The 22,912-nt window shown below is 52.0% G+C and overlaps 6 protein-coding genes across 6 annotated transcripts; 1 reads left to right on the forward strand and 5 right to left on the reverse strand.

Moving 5' to 3' along the window:
* Positions 1-5,408: 5,408 nt before the first annotated feature.
* Positions 5,409-8,004, reverse strand: PV07_03903 (uncharacterized protein). The gene is made up of 7 exons (XM_016390664.1): positions 7,913-8,004; positions 7,596-7,802; positions 7,120-7,517; positions 6,957-7,037; positions 6,231-6,874; positions 5,980-6,156; positions 5,409-5,888 (listed from the first exon to the last, which is right to left on the reverse strand). The coding sequence occupies exons 1-7, from the start codon at positions 7,935-7,937 to the stop codon at positions 5,525-5,527; spliced, it is 1,896 nt and encodes a 631-aa protein (XP_016252566.1). The 5' UTR covers positions 7,938-8,004; the 3' UTR covers positions 5,409-5,524.
* Positions 8,005-8,289: 285 nt separating this feature from the next.
* PV07_03904 (uncharacterized protein) lies at positions 8,290-11,051 on the reverse strand (the record flags this gene model as incomplete). Its single annotated transcript, XM_016390665.1, has 4 exons — positions 8,290-9,470; positions 9,521-10,779; positions 10,836-10,926; positions 10,985-11,051. The coding sequence occupies 4 exons, from the start codon at positions 11,049-11,051 to the stop codon at positions 8,290-8,292; spliced, it is 2,598 nt and encodes an 865-aa protein (XP_016252567.1).
* A 1,837-nt stretch (positions 11,052-12,888) lies between these two features.
* Positions 12,889-14,292, reverse strand: PV07_03905 (uncharacterized protein; the record flags this gene model as incomplete). The annotated part of the gene is made up of 1 exon (XM_016390666.1): positions 12,889-14,292. One exon carries the CDS (start codon positions 14,290-14,292, stop codon positions 13,123-13,125), a length of 1,170 nt encoding a protein of 389 aa, XP_016252568.1. The 3' UTR covers positions 12,889-13,122.
* Positions 14,293-14,700: 408 nt separating this feature from the next.
* PV07_03906 (uncharacterized protein) lies at positions 14,701-16,913 on the reverse strand. The gene has a single exon (XM_016390667.1). The coding sequence runs from the start codon at positions 16,885-16,887 to the stop codon at positions 14,836-14,838; it is 2,052 nt and encodes a 683-aa protein (XP_016252569.1). The 5' UTR covers positions 16,888-16,913; the 3' UTR covers positions 14,701-14,835.
* Positions 16,904-20,163, reverse strand: PV07_03907 (uncharacterized protein). The gene is made up of 2 exons (XM_016390668.1): positions 19,811-20,163; positions 16,904-19,758 (listed from the first exon to the last, which is right to left on the reverse strand). The coding sequence occupies exons 1-2, from the start codon at positions 20,063-20,065 to the stop codon at positions 18,718-18,720; spliced, it is 1,296 nt and encodes a 431-aa protein (XP_016252570.1). The 5' UTR covers positions 20,066-20,163; the 3' UTR covers positions 16,904-18,717.
* A 158-nt stretch (positions 20,164-20,321) lies between these two features.
* Positions 20,322-22,355, forward strand: PV07_03908 (V-type proton ATPase subunit F). The gene is made up of 5 exons (XM_016390669.1): positions 20,322-20,408; positions 20,460-20,494; positions 20,553-20,724; positions 20,778-21,851; positions 21,955-22,355. Exons 1-4 carry the CDS (start codon positions 20,382-20,384, stop codon positions 20,916-20,918), a joined length of 375 nt encoding a protein of 124 aa, XP_016252571.1. The 5' UTR covers positions 20,322-20,381; the 3' UTR covers positions 20,919-21,851; positions 21,955-22,355.
* The last annotated feature ends 557 nt before the right edge of the window (positions 22,356-22,912 follow it).

Here is a 22,912-nt window from a genome sequence, read left to right on the forward strand (position 1 = left end):
TAAGAGTTAATATTTAGTGATCTCTTCAGGTGCCGAGTTCGTCGTACCTTGCTCACAGCCCCCTGAATACGAGAGACAGGATGAGAAGAAGAAGGCGTCTAAATTTCCTAGCACAAATCTGGAAAATCCGTCCCTGTAGAGAGCGATACTTTCCACTATATAGCGGACGCTACAAAGATCGTTGCACAAAACTGTGGACTGTAGTGTCGATGGAGCTCCCAAGAGTAGATATGCATTCAGAAAGAGCTACAAATGATTTCATACGGAGCAAACACCCAATCGGAGAGCTGACCATGGCTATGCCTAGGCTTCCCGACACGCTCAGATGCACCAGATATGCAGGACTACGGAAATATACACCCTTATTTTACATGCCGTCCTCCTTCAAGCCGAGGGATGGTGTAGGAATCTACCAGTTGAACAGCGGGGAGATCTGGGGAAGACAACAGATCCGGGGAGGTAGTTTCAGTTGCACGGGGATAGTCCCTCATAGTCGTTATTCATCGATCCAAAGTTTAGGACGTGGTCCTGAAGGAGTATAAGTACTGGGTACACTCCATGTTTCTTTCATTTCATTACTTCACTCTAACTTGATATTGCTCTCCCCTGTTCTTCCCCAACAATACACTGTTTGTCATATTGCCTACATCACCATAAATGTCAACAAATATGTCTGCCATTCAGAAAGCAATCGAAGCTGGCGCAGTGGCCGCAAAGGTCTCGAATGTCTGCCCAGAAGGTACACGGATGTATCTGCTCGAGGTTGGCTGGCTCGAAGCCGACGATGGCTGGGTCGTGCGTGGCGCCAATACGAGCACAATGAGCACCCGAGACAAAAGCTTCGTCAACAAACGTCGCCGGTTGCCAATGTACTGCGTGTTGATTGATCATCCGCACGAGGGGCTCATCCTCTGGGAGACCGGGAGCGGCGTGGACTATCCCACCGTCTGGGGACCGGCCGTGGCGGATGTCTTCTCGCGCATCGAGTACAAGCCAGAGCACGAGCTCAAAGCCGCCGTTGAGGCCACGGGACACAAGCTCGAGGAGATCAAGAAGATCATCATCGGCCATCTCCACCTCGACCATGCGGGCGGGCTAGACCAATTCTTCGACCGGAAGGATGTCGAAATATGGGTTCATGATAAAGAGTTGAGGTCTGCATATTGGTCCATCGCCACCGGTGCCGACGACCTCGTATACCTTAAGCATTACATGAGGTACGGATGAGAGCTTTCTTTCTCCTTTATTTCACATCCATGATCACTGTTGAACCGTTTCCGCTCACGAGTATATCAATCAGGCTCGACCTCAACTGGAAGGTTTTCGACGATCGGACCTTCGACTTCTGCCAGGGCATTACCCTGCACCACCTGCCGGGACACACAGACGGTAATCTCGCCCTAGATTCCATCCATAGCGCTAACAACCAAAGCTTCCTTAACGTAGCAAGGCTGATACTCATCTCGTTCAGGTCTCATCGGGCTCCAGCTCAATCTTTTGGACAGCGGCACTTTCTTCTTCGTCAGCGATCATTGCCATGTCATCGAGAACGTGAGTTGGTCCCTTTCTTCCGATCCATCAATAAATGGGAGTACTGAATCTAACCCTTCCCCATTTGATAGTGGCGTGATGGGATCCCGCAGGGCTGGCTAGCTCGTGATCATCCAGCATGGTTCAATAGCACTCAGCGCCTGAAGCAGCTCCAGAAGATAACCAAGGGAAGAGTCATCCCTGGCCACGACGAAGGGGTCTTCCTGCAATTACAAGCGGAGGTCAAGGTCAAAAACTATCTTACCTGAGATGGAACGGTATGAGTACACCGGTGCAGTGTAGAGCCTCTTCGAAACGACTCGAATAGGATAGCAGGGGTTGCAGAGCCCGAGGACGAGGGTATTGCCTGAAGGAGGTACTTGGTCGTATTTTGTCTGCAACGTAGAGCACCGTGAGTGGATAAGGCAGAGCGACCTAGCCCAAAGTAGGTGGACTAGTCCTAGGATAGTAAAGCCTAATCGGCTTAGCCAATAATCATTGCAGTTAGGATCCAGTTAGCCTGCAGTCCGGCAGCATGAGAGGGAGCCTCGGCCCCGGAAATTCAAATTCCGGATGGGCGAGTCCACCAAGTGTCTCTGCCTCATTCATGATATCCTTCCGCCCCTGTCAAACAGAAGTGGACTGTTGTAAGAACCAGACCCAATAAATGCACATGGAGACAGTCCAGATGCTAATCACCTCTTCAAAGCAAGGCACGGCATCACCATGACCCTCGAGGGGTTCGGACGGCTTTATCTGTCCCCTCTCGATTGAGTCGGAGCAAATCTAAGGACGACTCTCAGAAATCTTGGCCCAATGTAAATTTCAGATACTTCAGTGCTCTGACAGGTGTCTCTTACGCTCCACATCATTGTTAATTGTTTTGTTTGGTTGATACGCCGCAGGTGGTTCAGGTGCTGCCAGCGTGTAAGTGGATTCTCCAATCCGCCAGAGCCCAACGGGATGCTTGAAGGTGCAGCTTTATAGCAGTGGAACATTGTTCTCTTAAGGGAACCTGTTTTGACTCTCTTCGGGTCCACAGGAGAATTCATGCCCGGTCTATGTGCAGACTCCTTTTGAGTCAGAATTGAGCTTATTCGGCACCTGGGCAATACATTTCTGACTGTCCTCTTCGATATTTTAGTTGGTGCGACTCAACATCTGGCATCACTCGCTAACACCCCTTCTTCCTCTATCCTAGCATTTGATCAACATTCGAGATACCGTTACAATAACTTTGCTCCATTGTTAATAGGCATGATAGGTTCAAGCGATCACTGTTCGCCTCGGAATAATGGAGGAATTGCTCAGCTCTGTATATTGTAGTAGGGAAGAGTACCCCAGCGACTCCATCCGCGCAAGGCTGTGATGATTAAGTGGTTTTATTGCGTAGAATACAAGTGTTGGCCCAGACGGCGCGAACAGCGGCTGGCCGACATCCGCCACGCATGTCCGAGGAAACTCGGAAGGCCACTAGCCCCTCATCATTCCCATCCCCGATTCCCCGTACGGAACGTCGTGTGGGGTTCAGCACTGGCTCCGTCATCAACCGCGCTGCTCTTCATTGTCGGAACTCTCGAATCTGCAGGGAATAACTCAAGTCTGGATCTTGCAGCTTGCAGTCTTGTTTGCCCTGCCTAGATCAACGCCCGAATGAGACAAGATGCGAAATGTTGCCGGCGAAAGTTCAGAAGCACGAAAAATCACCCGCGCAACGGTAGCATGCGCCGCATGCCGCCAGAAGAAAGTCAAGGTAGATGCAAGCGCAAAAAGATAGCCACACAGTAGGAGCTGCCACTAATGTCTGAAAGTGTGTTATAAGCGAAGGTGAAGAAGCATGTACTTCTTGTCGGGATCACAAATTGGAATGCATCATTCTGAACGATGATCGCCGCAAACAGTGAGACCACCCCCGAACGGATCGTGGCCGTGGTTGGCTGACAGCGAATGATAGTAAGCTGTCTCGAGCGTATGTCAATGTGTTGCAAGATCGCATTCGGCATCTCGAGTCGTTTGTTCAACAAATGGGGCATCAAAACCCCGTGGTGGTCGGGCCAGCCAACAATGATCAGGAGCCGCCGCCGGCCAGTGACGAAGACGTGTCACCAAGTCCGCATCTAGAGCCGCTTCGCGAAATATCCTTTGAAATGCCAACAACGGGTGAAGAGCCTCTACACTCGGGAGGGCTTGATGACTGGAGAGCAAGCAATGCCGACCTATTACTTGGAGACGAGTCGTTGCCGTTATCTCAAAGCACAACCTCCCAAGAGGAAGATGTGCTGCTGGAGGAAGCTTACTGGTCGGGCCAAAACGCAGTGTTTCCTCTGGTGATAAAGCCTTTGTTTATAGCCGACCGAGCATCAAAAAGGCCTCGATACTACTCACGAGCGCTTCAGATGTGCATGATTGCGATAGCAGCCCGCTGTTCTAGCGCTGTTAGCTCCTCGCGACAACGTCAACTTCACTCGACAGCACGCCAGAAGCTCCGTGTCGAAGACAATCAGGACAACAGTCTGGCAAGCGTGCAAAGTCTTTTGTTGTTCGCAGATCTAGAATGCGCCATCGGGAACTTGGCGCAAGCCAGCACACTCCACTGTAAGGTTCCCACTCTGTGAGCCACCTGTTCACGGCTCAAATATCCTTGGAATATCCCAAGCTAACCTCACCTCGTTCAGTCAAAGCAGGAGAGACGTTGAATCAGATGCTCGGGATGTCGATTACCCTACCTGCAACAACCTCGCCGCTGGCTCAGGAGGCCATCTGGCGCACGGTAACTTTCTATACCGTCACCTCTCAGTGCGGACTTGCCACTTGAACCAGGAAAACCATCGCGTGTTTTGACTGATCTGATCTTAGGCTTTGGTATATCCTCGACAACCCAAGACCCTGTCGACCGCCAGGACAACACGAGCACATCGAGAAGTTCCTGTCCAAGGAACTGCCGCAACAGGGACCTTATGACGCATATTCTCAGTCAAGGGTATCCATCCGTGATATCTGGGTCGACTTGATGCGGATTTCCACAGCGGCCATTACCCTAGAGCGGTCTTCGATGTCAAATACTGACCGTACACTCGAATTGGAATCGTTAGCTAGATTGGACGCAGAATGCCATGACTGGTACTGTGGGCTTCCGTGGGATTTGAGATGCACGTCAAAGAGCCGGTCTCCGCCTCCGGCAGAATTCTTCGCATTATTGTAAGTCTTTATTCACACCGGATGGACGTGTTTGCGGTGTTATTCACTGCGCACGGCGCCTGCCGCAGCAAGAACCCCTGCCTGACGAGAGAGACTTCTTCCCCTGGAAAGAAAACGTGCTCACTATTTGTTCAGAATGTGTTACCATTCCACGCTGATCGTCTTACATCGGCAAAAGGCGGGCTATCGCATGACTGATACCAGCGTGGGTGAAGAGTCCTTCTCGCCGGCAACACCGCTGTCGTCCATTTCTCGATCTATATGCTTGAAGAATGCGGTCAGACTATCTGAGGTCCTTAGCCACTACCGGCAACGCTATCAACTGTCTCACTTGGGCCCTCGGGTAGTCTTGTTCCTTGGGGTTGCATCAGCCACACTGGCCGCGGAAATCTACGACGTGGAGAACGGACCCGAACGGGAGTCAGAGAAACAGCACCTTTCGTCCCTGTTGGATGCTTTCAAGGACATTTCGGAAAATACGCAGCTGGCAGAACAGCCAGCGAGGTTGCTCTCCAGATTCATAAACACCCCAGCAGTGCCAGAGTGGAACTTAGACTTGGCCGCGGACACAGACTTGTTGGCTCACCTAGCGACGCCTTTCACGGATCTGAGCAATTTAGAACAAGGAGGGCAGTTTCCCTAGCCCAGAAGCAATTATATCTAAAGTGACAAAGTCTCATCTCGACCGCATCTCCGTCCCCCACGATTACGAACGTATACGACAGCTGTGGAAGTTGTGCGAGGCTCGCCAATACCTTTTCGCCACTTGTCTCTACTCGAACATTACATAGTCATTTTACATTTTCTCGTCGCTGGAAAGAGACAAGTCAACTGCCCCGGCCACAAGATCCAGGATTTCTGAATCTTCCTCTTCGCCCGGAGAAGCCACAGGCTTCGCATGCGGAATGCGGACATCGGGGCCCGCGGATCGGGCCCGTTTCGTGGCTCGCGAGGGAGAATGTTGCCCCTGGTTTGATATGAGGCTTGAGACCCAGCTTAGAAGGCGGTACGTGGGTTGGACACCGCAGAGGCGCTCGGCCAAGGCATTCAACGAGATCATAATGTCCGAACGCTGGTTAACGCTGAGACACGAAGATTTCCCCCCAGTAGCATGCCAGTCCAGCTCACATACGGCCAGAGGCAGGGCGATCCAGGCGGTACTAATGGTTTTGTGACAGACCCCCGTTAGCCAAGGTACATGACGTGTGGGTTCACTCTCATGTGCAGCAGAAAAGCCTGTATTGTACTCACATGGCAAGTGGGACATGCTCGACTCTGCTTTCAGAGAAGATCTTGTATACTGTCTTTACGACTTTGGCAGATGCTTCCTTCACCTTTGCGGCTGCCAGAGTGCGGAATTGCGTTCCAAAGCGGGATTCTGGTTGAATAACCTTCAAGTACGGTCGATAGAGAGCGGCAAAGAGCGAACTATGTCCACTGTCAGCAAACAGACGAAATGGTCAAAGGGCTCGACGTATAGAGGCAGTTGAAGCTCGACGTACAGGTTGACCAGCTGCGGCATGCGCAATGGTACCTTGCTCATGTCTACGGACTCCCGAGCCATGGCACCGGCCATGTCTTGTTTGAACCTGACTTTCCACTCCTTGAGTCGAGATTCATAGGCCGAACACTGCAACATTTCGTCCAGCAGCAAGTCGTGGTCTGAATCCCCAGATGAGGAGACATCGCGCCATTCCCGCTGGAACTTGCGGTCCACGTGGAACGTGCCGATGTCGTTGATCAACTGCGTCAGATCGCACATCCAAATGAACGCCGCCATCATGATCCGCTTCGATTCCGCCCCCATGAACTGCGGCAGGACGGCTTCGGCGCCAAAGTCCATGGTTGTGACTGGTCCCCAGCGCGATTCGACCTTGTGCAGGCGATGGAGGCGTCGGAGCCCGACACTGACCAGACGGTCCCGCAGGACGCAGCACCACCAGATGATCTTGCGCCGCGAGAACATTGTGCCGCTGTCGTAGTCCGGATCCTCCAGCCTGGCTTGCCTGGCGTGGAGAAAGGCCCGGGCCACCCAGCGAGAGTTCACCTGGGTGTCTAGGTTGAAGGGGCTCCAGTAGCTAAGCAACACGCAGACGCAGGTCAGGGTCGTGGGATTCGTCGAGGTGAAACTGTTGTTGTACAGTGACTAGATACCACATCTCAGGTATTTAACAGCCATATTCTCACTCCCCTCCGGATCGAAGAAGAATCGTTGCATGCACACATACCTTGACGTGCCCGAGCAATGCGTTTTGGCCTTCAAGGATGGTCGAGACGGAGCTTTTCGCCAGCTCTGACTTTTCCACGTGCTACGTGCAGATGTGAGAAGCTTCGCATTGGAAAGGGGAGAGAAAGGTTGGGCTTCTGCCAGAGCAAGGGGGCTCAACTGACCGCAAATCCCACAAACATCATAGCCATGAAGAGCATGACGTCGAATCGGAGGAATAAATCTCTTTCCCGTCTGCACTCACGGTATATTTTGGCAAATTCGTACTCATCCACGACCGGACAAAGGGGGTGAACGTGGCGGAAATACAACACCACGACCTTGTCGCGCAATTCCTTCGGTAGTAGTCGTCCAAGTTCGCCGATCAAGGTCTCAGGAACCCTTGTAAGAACACGCGGCTCTGCCGGTTCAAACAGTTCTGCGTTGGCCGTCGCAACGGGAAGGCCTTCGCCGTAGGCGTAGCCTGGTTGGTGATCCTCCAGACAGACGATAGATTCACTTGATGGCGTGGACGCGTCCGAGTTGGTCTTGCAAAGCGATAGAGCCGTGGTCATGTCGATTCCTGTTCGTCAGATGTTAGGGCCCGGGGCCGCAACGACACAAAAGGTGGACAAGAGCAGAAGCAACAACACAAGCGTACCGGGGTCAGAGAGGAGGGCCCTGTGTGCTCGATCTGCCTTCAAGTTCACCTCCCGCGCCGGCCTGGCTTCAGCAGGGAGTTGGAACAACGACTGCTCGAGGCCGTCCTCATGGCCGTCACCGTCCCAGATCCATCCGAGTTCTTCAGCGCACAGCCATTCTTCGTCCTGTGCAGGTTCATCTCGCTGGCATAGGGTCCCTGGAGATACTTTGCGTTTGTTCCCGTCAGTGGATTCGAGCAACGCACAGAGCTCCACGGCCCGTGTGGTCGATGATGATGGTATGGATGGATCTGGGTTCTGGATGGTGGGTACTTACCAGTCTCGTGGGGCCAGCCTTCCATTGCAGATTCGAGCCGTCTGGCACGAGTCCTACAACTTGGGCTTTTGTCCCAGCCAAGTTGAACAAATTTGACCGTCTTGCACTTTTTACATTGGGTTGTAGGTGAAACCTGGTGCCAGGTGTTGATCCGAAGATAACCGCTGCGCTGTTATGTGTAGATCTGCCTATCACGACGGGGGAACGGAACATCGAGTTTGGCTACGGCAAAGTCCCCGTTGCACGGCGTGGGGGCCAAAGCTATTGATTTCTCCAATTCTGTATAGCACTGAGTTTCTTGGGTTCATTCTACGCGCCGTGGTAGTCATCTTCATTGTAATCATTAGGTTCATCTGCTCAAATAGGTATACTACTATTTACTTGGTACTGTCCCCGGGCTCAGCAGGCTCGACCACGAGGCTCTTATCTGGATATTGGGTTATCGTTTTCACCGAGGGCTGTGCACATTCGGCTTGCAGATCCTCCACGACAATAGAGCCGTCCTCGGCCTCGGAAAGAGTGATCTGCTTCCAGCCCTGAGTTTTGAGCCAATCTTTTGTTGAGCGGCTGCTATCAGGTCCTTTGTCAGACTTATCCGTTGCTGACGGCTTAGTGTAGAGTTGTGAGGTGGCGAGGCGCCCTGGTGACGTCCGGTCAAGATATCTGCGCATCTTCGTGGTGCCGGCTCGGCCCAGACACAAAACGACCAGCACAGCAATCAAGACGCACAGTGTCCCGAAGGCTGTCATTAGCGCCGGGATGCCGTAGACCATGTGGTACCTTACACGACGCTCGTACACGGTCACCGGAACCAAGAGGGCCGCATCGTCTGGCGAAGAGCTGCCGTCGCGTTTCTGGAGGGTTTGCTGCGGCAGCGGCGGTTGCAAACTTTTCGTCCCAACGACCGAGTTAGCCGCCACGTCGGTCCAAATGAGATTCAATATTCTGGCGGCGTTGGCAGGGGTGCGAGACAGATCTTGCCAGAGCCTGTACATGGCCAGATTGGTTTTGCCAGAGTAGTCGGCGGTGCTGTCGCCTGCGTAGGTGGAGATGGAAAAGAGGGCCCCAAGAGCGCCGACGTGGAAATCGACGCCCGGTAGGTTCTGATAGCCAACGGTGAACGGACCTGAGGCCCCTCCGCCAACATAGCCAGGCAGATAAAGGAATTCTTTTCGCAAAGTCGTGACACTCACGTTGCCTTGGTCCGGTCTTGACAGAAGACCCCACAGGATGTTGACGTCGGCGAGTATCTGGTCTGTCTTCTCGACCCCCCACAGCGGCTTGGAAGACTCGTTAGGGTATACCTTGTCAGATATGCCAGTGACGGCCAGCGCAGAGAGATCGTCGCTTCCGTTAAAACGGAAGGTGACAGTCTTGATCCGTGCTCTCGATGTGGAGATGCACGAGTACAACGGGATAGTCCATTTCGAACCGGGTTCAAAGACAACGGACTCGCTCCCGTCTCTTCGTCGCGGCGCTCCGTAAAGGAGTCCACAAGCAGCGGCAAAATTGGTGATGTTCGCAATATCTTGGCCCCCAGCGCCTTGACAAAGAAGTTCTGCTTTTGTTACTGAGCGAACAAATGAAAATTGAAGGATTTAGACTTACCGGCACTGGAAAAGTTGGATGAAGTGACTCCAAACGGATTTGGATATAGCGGTGGAACTGATGGAATGTCGGATGGCGAGGTAAAGTTGAACAGGGAACTGGTATTGTCATATATTCCCGTTCCCTGGTCGAGACCATTTAGGTAGTATCCATAAAGGCTGGACGAAGTGAGGAAATCAGGACCCAGAGACGATGCCATGCCCAGAATCCCGGTTGAATTGGGGCTCATGAGAGGGAATGTCTTTCCGACATGAGATTTGAGGTACTCAAAGGCATGGGAGCCGGGATCGCTTTGGTTGGCAAAGTTTGTCACGTTCATGAAGGCCATGGACCACACGTTGTTGATCCAGGCTGCCTTGTATGCGCGCAAATAGAGGTCTGGGTTCTTCTGTGTATCTCCCCGGTCCCAAACCGGGTATTCCTTGATGAGATTGGCAAAACCCCCTCGATCTGTCAGCACCAGGTCTGAGACTTGATATCCAGAGGTACTGGAAATAGGGATAGTGAAATCCAGGGTCAGATTCGTATCGACACAGAGCGATTCCGGCTCAACAAAGAGGAGATCTTCGGACCATGTGCTTCCAAATGGCGACACGGGCGGCGCACTGTGATTCCTGAAGCCGATTCCACCATTCTTCATGTCCACCACGAGGCCCTCAATGGCAATGTAGTCATCATCCAGCACCATGGTCGAAATTTGTCGGAAGGCGCTAACAGGGTACGACGATCCATTATCTGGTGCTAGTGCACCAGGGTTGTTGTTGATTTGAGACCAGGTGTATGATCTTGACTGGATGTCAAATATGCTCGAGACAGATCTGTTCTGCGTCGAGAGGCCGCTTTCGAATACATCAATGACATATTGATGCACATGAGAGTCGTAGTAATCGGCTGACCAATATTCTCCTGTCGCATTTGTGATATAAGTTATGGTCTGAGGGGAGTTCGGACAGTTCGCAGGACTGAACCCTCCGCATATGCGACTCCAAGGAAGGTAGGTCCTGGGGGGAGTTCCGTACCCAAATTCGGATTTATCAGCGATATAGTGGAAGACGGATGCGGTTTCTCTTTGGCTCGAGAGGATGTCTTGGTATAGACCAAGTGGTGTTACAATGGCAGCAACACCGATCAGAATGGTGAAGAAAGTCTTCAGTGCCGCAATGGTCACCACGCGCGCAGGGACTTTCGAGGTCGCAGCAGTGTCTCCTGAGAGAATAGTTGGCCAGTAGGAGGAATGCAGGAATCGACCGACAACGGACCTAGCAAGGTGATCAATTCAAACTTTTCGTATTGGGCAAGCAGTGCTTCTACGTACCACCCAACTGCCGATGTAGTTGCGGCGGAGTTCTTCTCTTCGAGAAGTCCAAGAAGAATGACTGGCAGGGCCGTGGGAACGAATAGCTGAACTGAATATAGCAATTAGTGATCTGCGACTCTCAGTTGAGGCCAGGTCATGCTGCCTACCAACAAAGATGGCCGCAGCAATGATACCAGACACGTAGCCGACAGATATATTGTTGAGATTGATCATATTGACAAGATTGAAATCAACAATCTCAGCCGGTTCTTGCAAGGTGGGATCCTTCGCAAGAGCTGGATGAGCATCCAGGTCAATGGAATGACATTCAAATCACCAAAAAGCCTCCAGCCTGGAGAAGGCGTCGAAGAACCATATTTCAGCACTCGGTATATCTCAGACTTGTCACGAAGCACGATGTCCCCGTGCCCAGGTACATATATTGCAGTGCCCGAGGTGATCGACAGCTGACCAATAACTGGTTCCAACTCAATGGGAAATCCCGAATACGAGTGCTAGTACACCCGCCGGTTGAAGCCGCTGTTTTAAATGAGTAATCTAGACCGCAGAAGGTGTTGGGGGCCAGAAGCTTGTCCCACTGGCTTGTCGATGGTTAACTTTGGTGTCCCTGTGTGCCTGGGCGCTTGGAGGGGTTACACGAATGTTGCTAGGTTGCCTGTTCGTCACTGTTTCGTGTTGCTGTCCTGCTATGCTACAGACTTTCAAAGAGGACTCCGATGTTGAGATATCAGCTGGTGGCATCTTGCATCCTTTGCTGGCGTGCGCTGATCAAAGGCAGGCCAAGAACGACAGCGATGTCTCCCAAGACTTGATGAAACACGTCGAGCTAACTTTTACCAGGGTATTCCATGAAGGTTCAACTTTTCCCCTGATGGCAATGGGTGCGTGATACTTGGTGAATTTATCTATTTGGCCCAGGTGTTACGGTCGAAAGAAGCGGGAGAGGCACTCTTGGGTAACTCTGCCTTGTCTAGGAGCTGCTAAAGATGTGTCGACAGGCTACACCGGCCCCAAACTTACCATCGCAAGCATGTACGCAGCTACGCCCCCTAGCCTCAACTGGATGTTCTGCCTGCCTAGCCCAAAGCTCAACTCAATTTGATCTCGATGGCTTTTACTGGCGCATTCACACTGTCAACCAAGTATTGCAGAAATGCCCTGAAATGGATAAAGACACAGCCTAGAGCTAGGAGCGCTACGCCTACTTGTATTACCAGAGGTAGAAAACGTTCCATCCGCAATTCGTATCTGTCAACCTTCCCCAGCCCGCTTAAAACTTCCAATATCGAGTATTTGTCCAGATTTCATTTGATCAATTGCGTGGAATCGAATTTGCTTCCCCAGATTACGACCGTTTCAGGCCTCCATTTGCGAGACTTAAGCGAGAACATGAGAAATGGTGTGCTAGAGACTAAACACACGTAAGGCACGGGTACGCGAGCCGGGGGACACTGGGGACTTGAGAGGTTAAAGCAATCTAGATCTCGGACTAGGCAGCCTGGAGCCCCTGCGAGGAGTGAGGCTAACTCTGAGGCTACGCGAGGCAGACTTGGGGTGCTCAGGTCACAAAATGACTTGACTAGGAACATCTTTCTCCAAGGACCACTCTTGGGCGTACACTGCATATGGCAAGATACGTGTTTCGTCGCCTGGTAATCTAGGTACCTAGAGGTGTGTCTTTTCCGCAAATAGAGACAAAGACTCGAGATCTGGAACCAGTGACTCCGCCAATGACACGCAGTGCTCGAGAACCAAACCTCAGTTCGTGATCACCTCCTTGCTTGGTCCTGGACGCTCGACACTCGACAAAGGAGAAATCGGTGAGAACGTGGTAGGCGCATTTTCCGCTCAGTAACTTTTCGGGCTCACTCACTGGTAGTGCACAGATAATCTGGAAAGAAGGTTGTAATAATCTGCCTTGACATTTCCATTTGATCCGATTAACGCAAATGGCCAATTCCGGCCCTAGATCCAAAGACCAACAAGGTCCAGAGGACTCTTTTTGTGCTATCCCTCACCATTTTAAAAGAGACACATTCCATGCCAACATCCCCCCCAGCTCCTTGCCTATTTCAGAGTCCTCGAATAATCCGTAATAGAAATACTCAATGCACTTTTCAGTCGAGACACCTTCTCAGGATCTGCGTGTCTGTGAGATCTCAGATCATCAATTACCACCTTCTCAGGATCTGCGTGTCTGTGAGATCTCAGATCATCAATTACCACCTTCTCATCTTACCCCCCGGCATCAGATGGACACAGCGCAATCATATCGGGAGCCAATTCAGAGTCCACCGGCTACACAGACAGAAGGCTCCTCATGCACGGCGTATCTTACGAACGTCGTTTGTCCTTTGGAATGGGAATACACCAAGTCTCCAAAAGAGTGCTCAGCGAGACTAAACATTGGGAGGTGGTCCTCGGGTGGAAGGTCAAACACACAGCGTGGTTGAAAACACAAGATCAGGGTCCCTCGTTCGCCAATTTCGTCCATGTGTTCGGGGATCAGATGATGTGGCATCCTCACGCACCCCAACACGATCATTGCACAGTATTTCAGCCAATGCTCTGCTAGACGACTTGGAGGCCGAAAATTAGGGCCAGGGAGGCTCTGTTGGTATAATTCGTCCAGACCAGCAAGGTCTCGGTGCCCCAGACGAGCTGTGATGTCGCGAATCTCGAATTCGGCGAGAGTAGGTGTCCGCTCGTCGAGTTCGTCGGTTGTCCATTCGTCTAACAAGCCAAAGGAGATACGTAGACGTTGGACACGTTGCAAATTCGGAAGCATGCGCTCTTGGGTGAAGAGCTCGTGTTGTCCGTACGTTTCAAGGCTGAAGGTTGCAAAACGGAAAAACGTGCCCTGAGCCTCGGCATAGACTTGGCGACAGACTAGGAAGATGCTGAGCGCATCCAAGAGTGGGATCGGATCATTCTCAACTTTCACGGAAGACTTTGTATCGGCGGATGAGTCTGCTTCGGCTGGCGGCTGACTGTGAGATGATATTTCGCTGACAGAAGACTCTCTTGCATCGGGCGGCTGGAGCAGAGACCATATGGGAATGGCTGGTTCGGATGTTGACGACTGATTGTGAGGTGATATTCCGTTGACAGAAGGCTCTGCTGCATCGTATGGCTGGAGCAGAGACCATATGGGAATTGCTGGTTCGGATGTTGGCCACTGACTGTGAGATGATATTTCGTTGACAGAAGACTCTACCGCGTCGTACGGCAGGAGCAGAGACGATATGGGAATGGCCGGTTCGGATGTTGATGACAGACTATAAGGTGGTATTTCATTATCATCAGATGCCTCTACTACTGGAGAGACGACGAGGCCGTCGAAAAGAAGAGCATAGATGTGGTCACGGATCTCCAACGGGAGGCTCAGAAATGATGCTCCCTGAGAGCCGTTGCTCTCTGACTGCTGTTCCTGATTGATAGCTATACTGCTCATGATGATGGTGGTGATGGCGGTGATGGTGGTGATGGCGGTGATGGCGGTGATGGTGGTGATGGCGGTGATGGTGGTGATGGCGGTGATGGCGGTGATGGTGGTGATGGCGGTGATGGTGGTGATGGCGGTGATGGTGGTGACGTTAGGAGGAGTAATTGTGGGCGGGATGGGCAAGACGGATGGTGTTAAATGGCGATGAAGCTCGAGTCCATTGCCCCCCCCCTCACCTTGCCCCCCTTACACCGCTTGTTATTAGTAGCCAATCGATGATGTAGCTGGGGCACCCGCAAAATCGCGGGGCAGCGAATGGGGAGCGGATAAGGCTCGACGAGGCTGACAAGGCTGCATAGAAGTTTTCGCTAACCACCGGCAAGGGATTCCGAATCGCGCCAATGCTACTCCGTACTGATATCCTATTGCTCGATCTAAACTAACTATATCTATTTAGCATTGTGCTTCTCGGATAATGATGTTCCCCCACCAGCAGCATTTCGACAACCCTTCCTCATACTCCTCCATTGTCTGTTACTCTCGCATTACCCTCTACTTCACCTGACCAGCCCCCAAAATAGCCTTCAACACCCAAAACACAGTTCTTACAATCCACCCAAGAATCCCCAATAACCCTAGCACCAGCCCCAACAGCCGGAGGGCTAACGTACTCAACGCGGCAAAGACAATCAAATAAAGCAGACTCCTCCCCACATCCAGCACAAATCCACCAGCCGTCTCCCCTTTATCAAGGCGAAGCTTGATCTTCCCGGTCTTGGAGTACACAAATACCATCGCCCACAGACGCCATCCCGTCCTCATCATGAGTTGGGCCATGACCCAGCCTCTCTGAGCCAGTTTTTTCCCCAAGGGAAGAACTTGAGGGTGATTGCGAACCCACATCTTGCCGGCTTCAAGGGGTATGAGAAGCACATCGCCAATTGCAGCATAACTGCTACAAGAGGCTAGGGACAAAAGACTCGGGACTTGCAGGTCGATGGTCGTGACGCTCGCGCCGCTGAGATTGCGTCTTTTGGTCGAACCATCCTTACCGGAGTTGAAGCAGGAGATCGCGGAGCCAAGAGGTGTTGGAACGCGGACCCGAGACCCTCCGCTCGCGGCGCGGTGATATCGGGCCCTTTCGCTGCCAATGCGTAAAGGGATGCCGGTCCCGATAATGGGTAAGCTTGAACTTCTCTGTCTTCTGTGCATAGTGGGGCGAGCCGCAGCACCTTTTCGTTGTGATGGCCCGGTGGCACTAAATGCTGCTGCCAATGTCTCTTTCGTTTCTTTCTGCGATGGCGCTTCCATCGCGCTCAATGCTGCAGCTACTGCGTCAGGCAGCCGTTTGATTGAGTCGCAACGGGGGTCTATGACTGATGTCAGGGGTTGCATTGTCAACTCAACAGAGGCAGCCTTGGACAAAGCTGCTTGAATATGATTGCCGGGCTTGGGTGCCTCTACCTTGTGCGACTTCTTCTGTACAGTCTTGACGGCAGCCAGCCGCGTGGTCTTGCTCCTCTCCTGAGCCTTTTTATCCCTTATGTCTGCTTGCGTTTCTGGTTCACTAGAACTGGTTGAACTTGGGACTTCTGACCAGAGGTTCTCAATAGAATTAGATGCCCATGTTGGGCTGGGATGACCGAGACAACCTTCATGACAATCGAGTTTGCAGCATTCGGGGCAGCAGATGGTATGATCACGCTCATCGACGACATCGACGTTCTGTTGCATGTGGCTCGTTATCTTGCGTTGAATTTCTATGTTTTCTTGCGCAGCTGTATCCTGGGGTAGTTCTGGAAGTGGGCTTCCTTTGGGATGCAAAGCTTTAGTACCCACGTTTGCTTTGTCGAAGTCCTTCTGGGGGGCGGATGTAGGGATGACACTATCTGTATTGTGAAGCTTGGCGTCCACGAATCCATGATTGCAATGGCTGCATCTCCTCATCAGGCCAAGATCGCTGGAGCTCATTTCTGTGCGGTCGGGTGGTACGTCGTTGAACGTTATGGGTCCTTGGAAGGGTTGTAGGCGTGGTTTCAAAGGCTTCGGCATGAGGTTCGTCTCCGGCATGAGGCAACCTTCTCCTGCGATTTTCTCCACGGCCGATGGCATCCGTAGCCATTGAAGCTTTGGGTCTGTCAACTCTGACCGAGCCGTTGGTGGCCCCATTCTGGGCACGACGTACATCCCTTCGGCTCTCGTGAGCAAGGGGGGTCGGCCCATTTCCCTGGGCCTGATCCTTGGCATTGGGATTGACATGATGGCATCGGCATTCATATTCGTGGTAGTGTTCATGATAATGTCTGTGTCGCCGGGAGGAGGTGGTTTCAGGCGGAAACCACGTTGGCCACGGTTCAACATCCATTGATCGGGCGGCTGAGGTCTTACGGCCACGCGGAGTGGCCTTTCGAGACGGCGCGCGCCCATGGATATGTCTGTGGGAATGGTAGTGGTACTCGACAACGGATCGAAACCTTGTCTCATTCTGTTGAGCAACTTTGTTTCCGGCGGAGATAGGGCTCGTGGCCCTTTGACCCTGGGACCAGTCGTCTGCGTCAACGGCAATAGGTGCTTCGGAGGGTTGTCGTACTCTGGGATTGGCATCACTCTCTCCCCGATGGGTTTGATGTGTTTCGCTGGGGGGGGGATCGGGTACATTGGCTTCCGCGTGCGAATGTATGGGTATACCAGATCGCCTCCCCTCGGACCCTGGGGGGCTGCGGAGTACGAATTTAGAGGTCCTGTCATGCTCATTCCGTTCTCTCCCTTCGGGGTAGTCGGATACGGTAACTGTTCCGGCATCGACTGGGATAGGCCACTGTTCATCGGCAGACATGGTAGTTCTTTTTCGACTGTATGACGGCCAGAGATGTTTGAGGTTTTTGAATTTTGGACGTCTGCTTGCTGGTCCGTCTTGAGGACCCCTAAAAAAGGGTCGTCTCCAGTTTGACTTCCAGTGTCTGAGCTGCGGGTGGGAATCCTCGGCAGATTCTTCTCGACAGGTTGGGGTCGGAACAAGCGTCCTTTTAGAGGATCAGGTGCCGAGGAGGATCGAGTCTCGCCGCTGAATATGGGATTCTTTCGGACGGTGTCCGTGCTTCCGCTCGTACCTCGCTGAGGATGTGAAACTAGCTCTGCGGTGCTTCTACTCGGAGGACTCCCAACAGGCTTCCGCTTAATTGCGCTGTTGAGCTTTATATTGTCTTGCAAATTGACTTGTTCGACGCCACTGTGAACGCCTTCTGGTTCCATGCCAACTCCCGGCGCATTCTGATGCAGTGGGACTGTCACTGCAGGACCGTAGGACGGGTTGACATTGTGATCACTTTGCACACCGCCATGGTCAAGTAATGAAGCTTTTCTCCCATTGGTCGCAAGCTTCTGTGGAGTCCTGAGGGTTTGGTATTGATGTTCCAGAGGTTCATCTGTCACGGACGCTGATAGAGGCGTTGGCTCATCTAGATCCAAGCTAATCCACTGGTCTCCTCTTTGCCGCCATCGACTCGAGGGACCTTGACGTCCGATCCTTGACAAGTCGTTTTGATTCCGATCAATGGAGCTGCTAGCGCTGTGCGATCCAGGTGTGACTACTCCAGTCCGGGGGTTTGCGCCACGAGCGAGCAGGTAGTCATCGCTGCTGACAAGGCGATGCATCTCCGAGCAAGTCGCAGGGCTATCACCCTGCGCTTTCTTCAGCGGCTCGATATCCACTCTAGACTTCTTAGCTTCTTGACTTGAGTAACCGCCGACAAAGCCACGAGCTCGGCGGCGTGAGTGACCCGAGGTAACGTGTGCAGCATCGAGCTCCGGTGCAGTGTTCAATCCACGCGATCGCAAATCTCGCTGGAAGTGAGACTCTCCATCGAATATCGATTGGCATTCGGCACTCTGCTCTACTGAGGTGCGTAGTCGCTGGTCGTCGATGCCGTCACAGTAGAAATTGGTGCATTGTTTCCCTGGGTCTTGGTCACAGGTAATTTGATCGTAGCAAAACTTAGAAGTGTGTCGTAATGAGCGCTGATGTCTGAAGGGACTGCCTTCTCCTTTCTCTGGTGAGGTCTGCTTCTTGATGGTGAATGAACCTATTGAGGATGAGAATTTGTGGGCAAGACGAGAGGTAAAAGAGGGTGAAACTTCAGGGGAAGAATGTGGATGCTTCCCAGGCATCGTGGGAAACCGGAGATGGTTGCTATGATATGTACTTCATACCATATACTGGTCTGTGCACCAGGCGTGGTTTGGAGGACGCCATGCCACATGGCCGGTGGTATTTTGAAAGACGGTTACCCTGACGGTGGAATATCCGCGGGAAGCGCCATGATGCAGTGGCGGAAGGGACAACTGAAATTGATTCGCCCAAGGAGCAGGAACTGGGGACTCTGTAGAAGCCATTTACGAAAGGGTATCTCGCTTTTTGGAATAATCGTACATCTATTAGAACCGACCGCTCTCTCTTCGGTGTTTATCGGGTTGGAACTGAGCCCATCTTTGAGAAACAGCAGCAGCAGGCACACTCATTCTCTTGTCCGGGCTTGACCCTCGTTTTTCTGGACTCGTTACCCTATTCTCACGAGAAAATTGGGCAGACGCACTTTTCCGGAGAGGGGAGGCAGCATGGGAGTATACACCAAGACTTCCGCCCTCACCACCAGTGGCTGTTGGTCGAAAATTTGGTTGCCGCATTCCGATCAGAGGTCTCACAGCTGTGCCGGGGTTGGCATTGTGAATTGGTGAACGGAAATCCGGGGTGGTTGTTCGTTGTCGGAGATTGGAGCCAGGTATCGCTGTATCGGGATCTGTATACTGCGTGTAATTGGGGTTTGGATTCGGTCTGAACCCGCGATTGATCACCACCATTGGTTTGTAGACGTCGACCTTGTTGTACCTCTCATCACGAGCTGGGCTGTATGAGGCTTGCTCACTGAACTGAGTGCCTACGTCTCGGTACAGTGGCTGAGTCCGTGGTCTGACATATTTTGTATCGTACTCATGCAATACTTCTTTGGAGATCAAGGCTGAATCTTTGACCTGAGCGGAGTAGCTTGACTGGAGGAAGATGAGCTGCGCGGAGAGGAGCAGTGCGACGAACATGGCAGTCGCAATTGTGACGCTAGGTCGAGGGTCAGAAGACAGAGTGGGTAGGAAAAGCCAGTAAACAAGGATGTGGCCAGGACTGAAGTAACAGAACAAGCGTAGGGATATTGGTAAGGGGTCCCAGATGGCGACTTCCCAGACGTCTCTTGTTGGATCAGGATGTGCTCTTGACTGTGCTGTCTCTGTTCCAATGATACGCGAAAGAAACTGTAAGGGAGACGAGGAAACTGGGGAGGAATCGACTCGGACTCGTTTGGCGGAAGGGGTGCTCGGGACGTCGTCGACGGATGTTTCGAACAGCCGGTAATGCCTTTTCCGCCAGAAGGTGTAGGTAGCATTGACGGCGCAGAACAGCGTTAAGAAGTGGACAATGAAGGTAGCCTGCGACACTTTCAGATTCGGGCTGGTCTTTGACGGTCACGACAGCTCTTACCAGCCAGGTTGTCCACGCCACTCCCGGCACATCGCCAAACACATCATCATAACTGGTCGTTTGGGATTTGGAATTGGCTCTCGCGATGACAAAGATGACATTCAACGCAATACCAATTGGTGCAGCCCATTCCTTCTCAAGTTGATCCCAGCCATTGGACTCAAGTTCCTCTGACAGCCACAGGAGGAAATCGTAGGGGTTGAGGTAGCCCTTGATGCGCTCTGTGAGAGGCTGACGCCTCACAAACTTGGGCATCCTTTAGGTGAAGCAGAGTGTGACGCACGCCCCGAACACATTCTCCTGCAGAATCGCAGGCAGAATGATGCGATCGCAGAGTCTCAATTTGAATGCCACTGAGCGAAGATGAAATTTGGGGAGCAGTGGTGGAAGACCAGCGTAAACAATGACGAAATGCAGCCAATCGGAGACGTCACTGGCCCGCCGATGCGCTACGCGAGCTGCGTTGGGGTACGAGCTGGTATATGACTGACTGCACCTCCTTCACTTCTCGGGAGAAGCTTCAGCCAGCTTCATTCGATTTCCAAAGCTCAGGCTCCAACATTTCGCAACAATGGCAGCGCCAGCGTCAGCATACAAGGTACCCACGCTGCTCTTGTCACTAGATAATCTACTTATGATAACTGTCTAGGACCGGCAATTCATTGCTGTCATTGGGGACGAAGAGTAAGTCCCCCGCCGACTGCCAAACGGCTGACCCTCTCGACTCACCCGCATGTTCCAGCTCAGTCACTGGCCTATTGCTTGCAGGCATTGGGCATATCACCGACCCCCCCGACTCACAGAAGAACTTTCTCGTGTGCGATGCAAAGACCGAGAAGCCCCAAATCGAGCAAGCATTCAACAGATTTACGAAAGAGCGGAAAGATATTGGAATCGTTTTAATAAATCAACATGTGTGGCAAGGCTACAGATCCAAGGCTGAAGTGGGATGCTGATCTTGCTATAGATTGCCGAGCAAATTCGAGACACTGTCGACAGATTCCAAGATCCGTTCCCTGCTGTCCTCGAAATTCCAAGCAAAGATCACCCTTATGACCCGGAGAAGGACAGTGTACTACGGCGGGTAAGGAGACTGTTCGGCGAATGAGTCAGGCATGCATACATACATACACACAGAGCTACCATTGTACAATCCGTTGTCGGCAACGATGTCTCCCAGAATTGGGTGAATGGCCAAGCAAGCCGAAAGACGTATCTGTCCTCCAGGCCCCATTTTATACGGGTATCTCTAATAGCTTTACGGGCCACGACTATTCGATGAGGATTATGATTGCCAGCAATTGAACGGGGTCATGAGAATAGCATCCGTCAAGTTGTTGAAGGGGCACCGTTCGACGTCGCGGAACCGGTCAATACAAAGAAGATGCCTTCCTTACAAGCTCTCGGACCATTCATTCCTTCACTCCAATTCTTCACTCCAATTCTTGAACACATTTGAAGATGTCCATCTGTTACTCACACAGTTACAGGATTCTCACACATCTTCTGCAGGGCGGAGAGAGCCTGCAATTACTGTCCTTCAGACTGCTATCCGGGCAAACGTTGAGCCGATGTCCTGACGCACCCCAACCAGGCATCATCCATCACCCATGAGACACGTTCATTTCGCTTTCTTGTCTTGGCGAAAAAAAAAGGGAGCGCGCAAACGATGTTCAGGGCACACCTTTTCCCTACACAACTGCCCACAAAAATTGCAAAAAACTCAGCTTGTGAGAAAACCCAGTCAAGGGTTTTTTTGGTTTCGCATTCAGTTAGCTGGGCGATGAGTTGCTCCCACCTATAGCTTATCCTAGACCAGAGCTCCTGCGCATTTTCGGGGAACCACTATGAGCATATCCGAAGTCATCATATCATCCGAATTAGGGAGTTACAAAGTAGAGCTCCTACGTTTCAATGATCCTTGGCTATTCACTTCTGGCTGCGAGTTAGGGAGATGAGGATGAGACTGTGGACGAGACTTATTTCCAAATCACTTTGCAGGTCGAATGTTGACTGGAATTTGGCGACACAAATATATATTGTGAGTTATTGTCCTCAGTGATATCAAGTGGGTCCTGCGCCTTGCTGGGGGAGTACGCTGGTGATCGAATCCAACGTACAGGGGCTGACTTCAACGGACAAAGAACGAGGCGGCTGCCGGTGGTCCAATCTGCACTATGAACAGATGCCACGAGTAATACGGCTCTTACCAAGCTCGACGAGAAACCGGGTTGTGACATGCACCATCCTCCGGGGAAAATGTAGATTTCCCATATCATGAAACCTGCCAGACGGTTCACGTTCTCTCAATGGCTGGGGATGCTTTAGCCACGCCAGGGCCGGGGAGAAACAGTCACGGTCTCCTGGGCTGAAGCCACAGCGAGCATAAACCCAGTAGGGAGGAGTGTATTATCAGTGTCAACTTGTCTCGGGGTCCTCTCGTATGTATCTCTGGCAAACGAGGGTCAAAAGCGCTTTTGGTCAATGGGTCTTCGCATTCTTCGGCAACAAGCCACATAACTCTGGTCATCCCAAGCAAGAGACTTGACTGTTGATAACCAGATCGGTGATATGTGCTTGTTCTGGTCTAGATAGCGGAAGGCAGCGACTACAAGAACAATACGATCCCAGCAGATTCAGCGATACGGGGCAGATTAGTTCATCCAGGAAATCCACCTTGCAACGAACAACTACGGTGTTTGCAGTTAACGACAGAAACCTGAGGAATCTACGCGAGAAATCCTCATCTTCGGGCTGCTGCGAATATGGGAAGGATAACGGACGTCAATGCGTACGATGCCACAGCTACGTTACTCACCCAGCACAGATCACGAAATGGAGTTGCGTGGAAGTGCCTGCCCAAGGCTTTCGCGAGATCAGCTGCTGGGCAATGCGCATGACGCAGGCGGAGGATCAAATGGAATCAAATGGGAGTTTGATAATCAAGTCTCCCCCGCTTGCAGGCGTCCCCAGTAGTGGACCTGCTCAAGGCTCACAACGTATGATAATTGAGACTACGAATGGGACAACTGGCAACGAAGTTGAAAGATCGGTGTATTTATTGGAACTCGCCCACTGAGTCGACACAACCGGACAAGGCTG

The sequence above is a fragment of the Cladophialophora immunda genome, assembly GCF_000835495.1.
Source record: "Cladophialophora immunda strain CBS 83496 unplaced genomic scaffold supercont1.2, whole genome shotgun sequence".
Taxonomy (NCBI): domain Eukaryota; kingdom Fungi; phylum Ascomycota; class Eurotiomycetes; order Chaetothyriales; family Herpotrichiellaceae; genus Cladophialophora; species Cladophialophora immunda.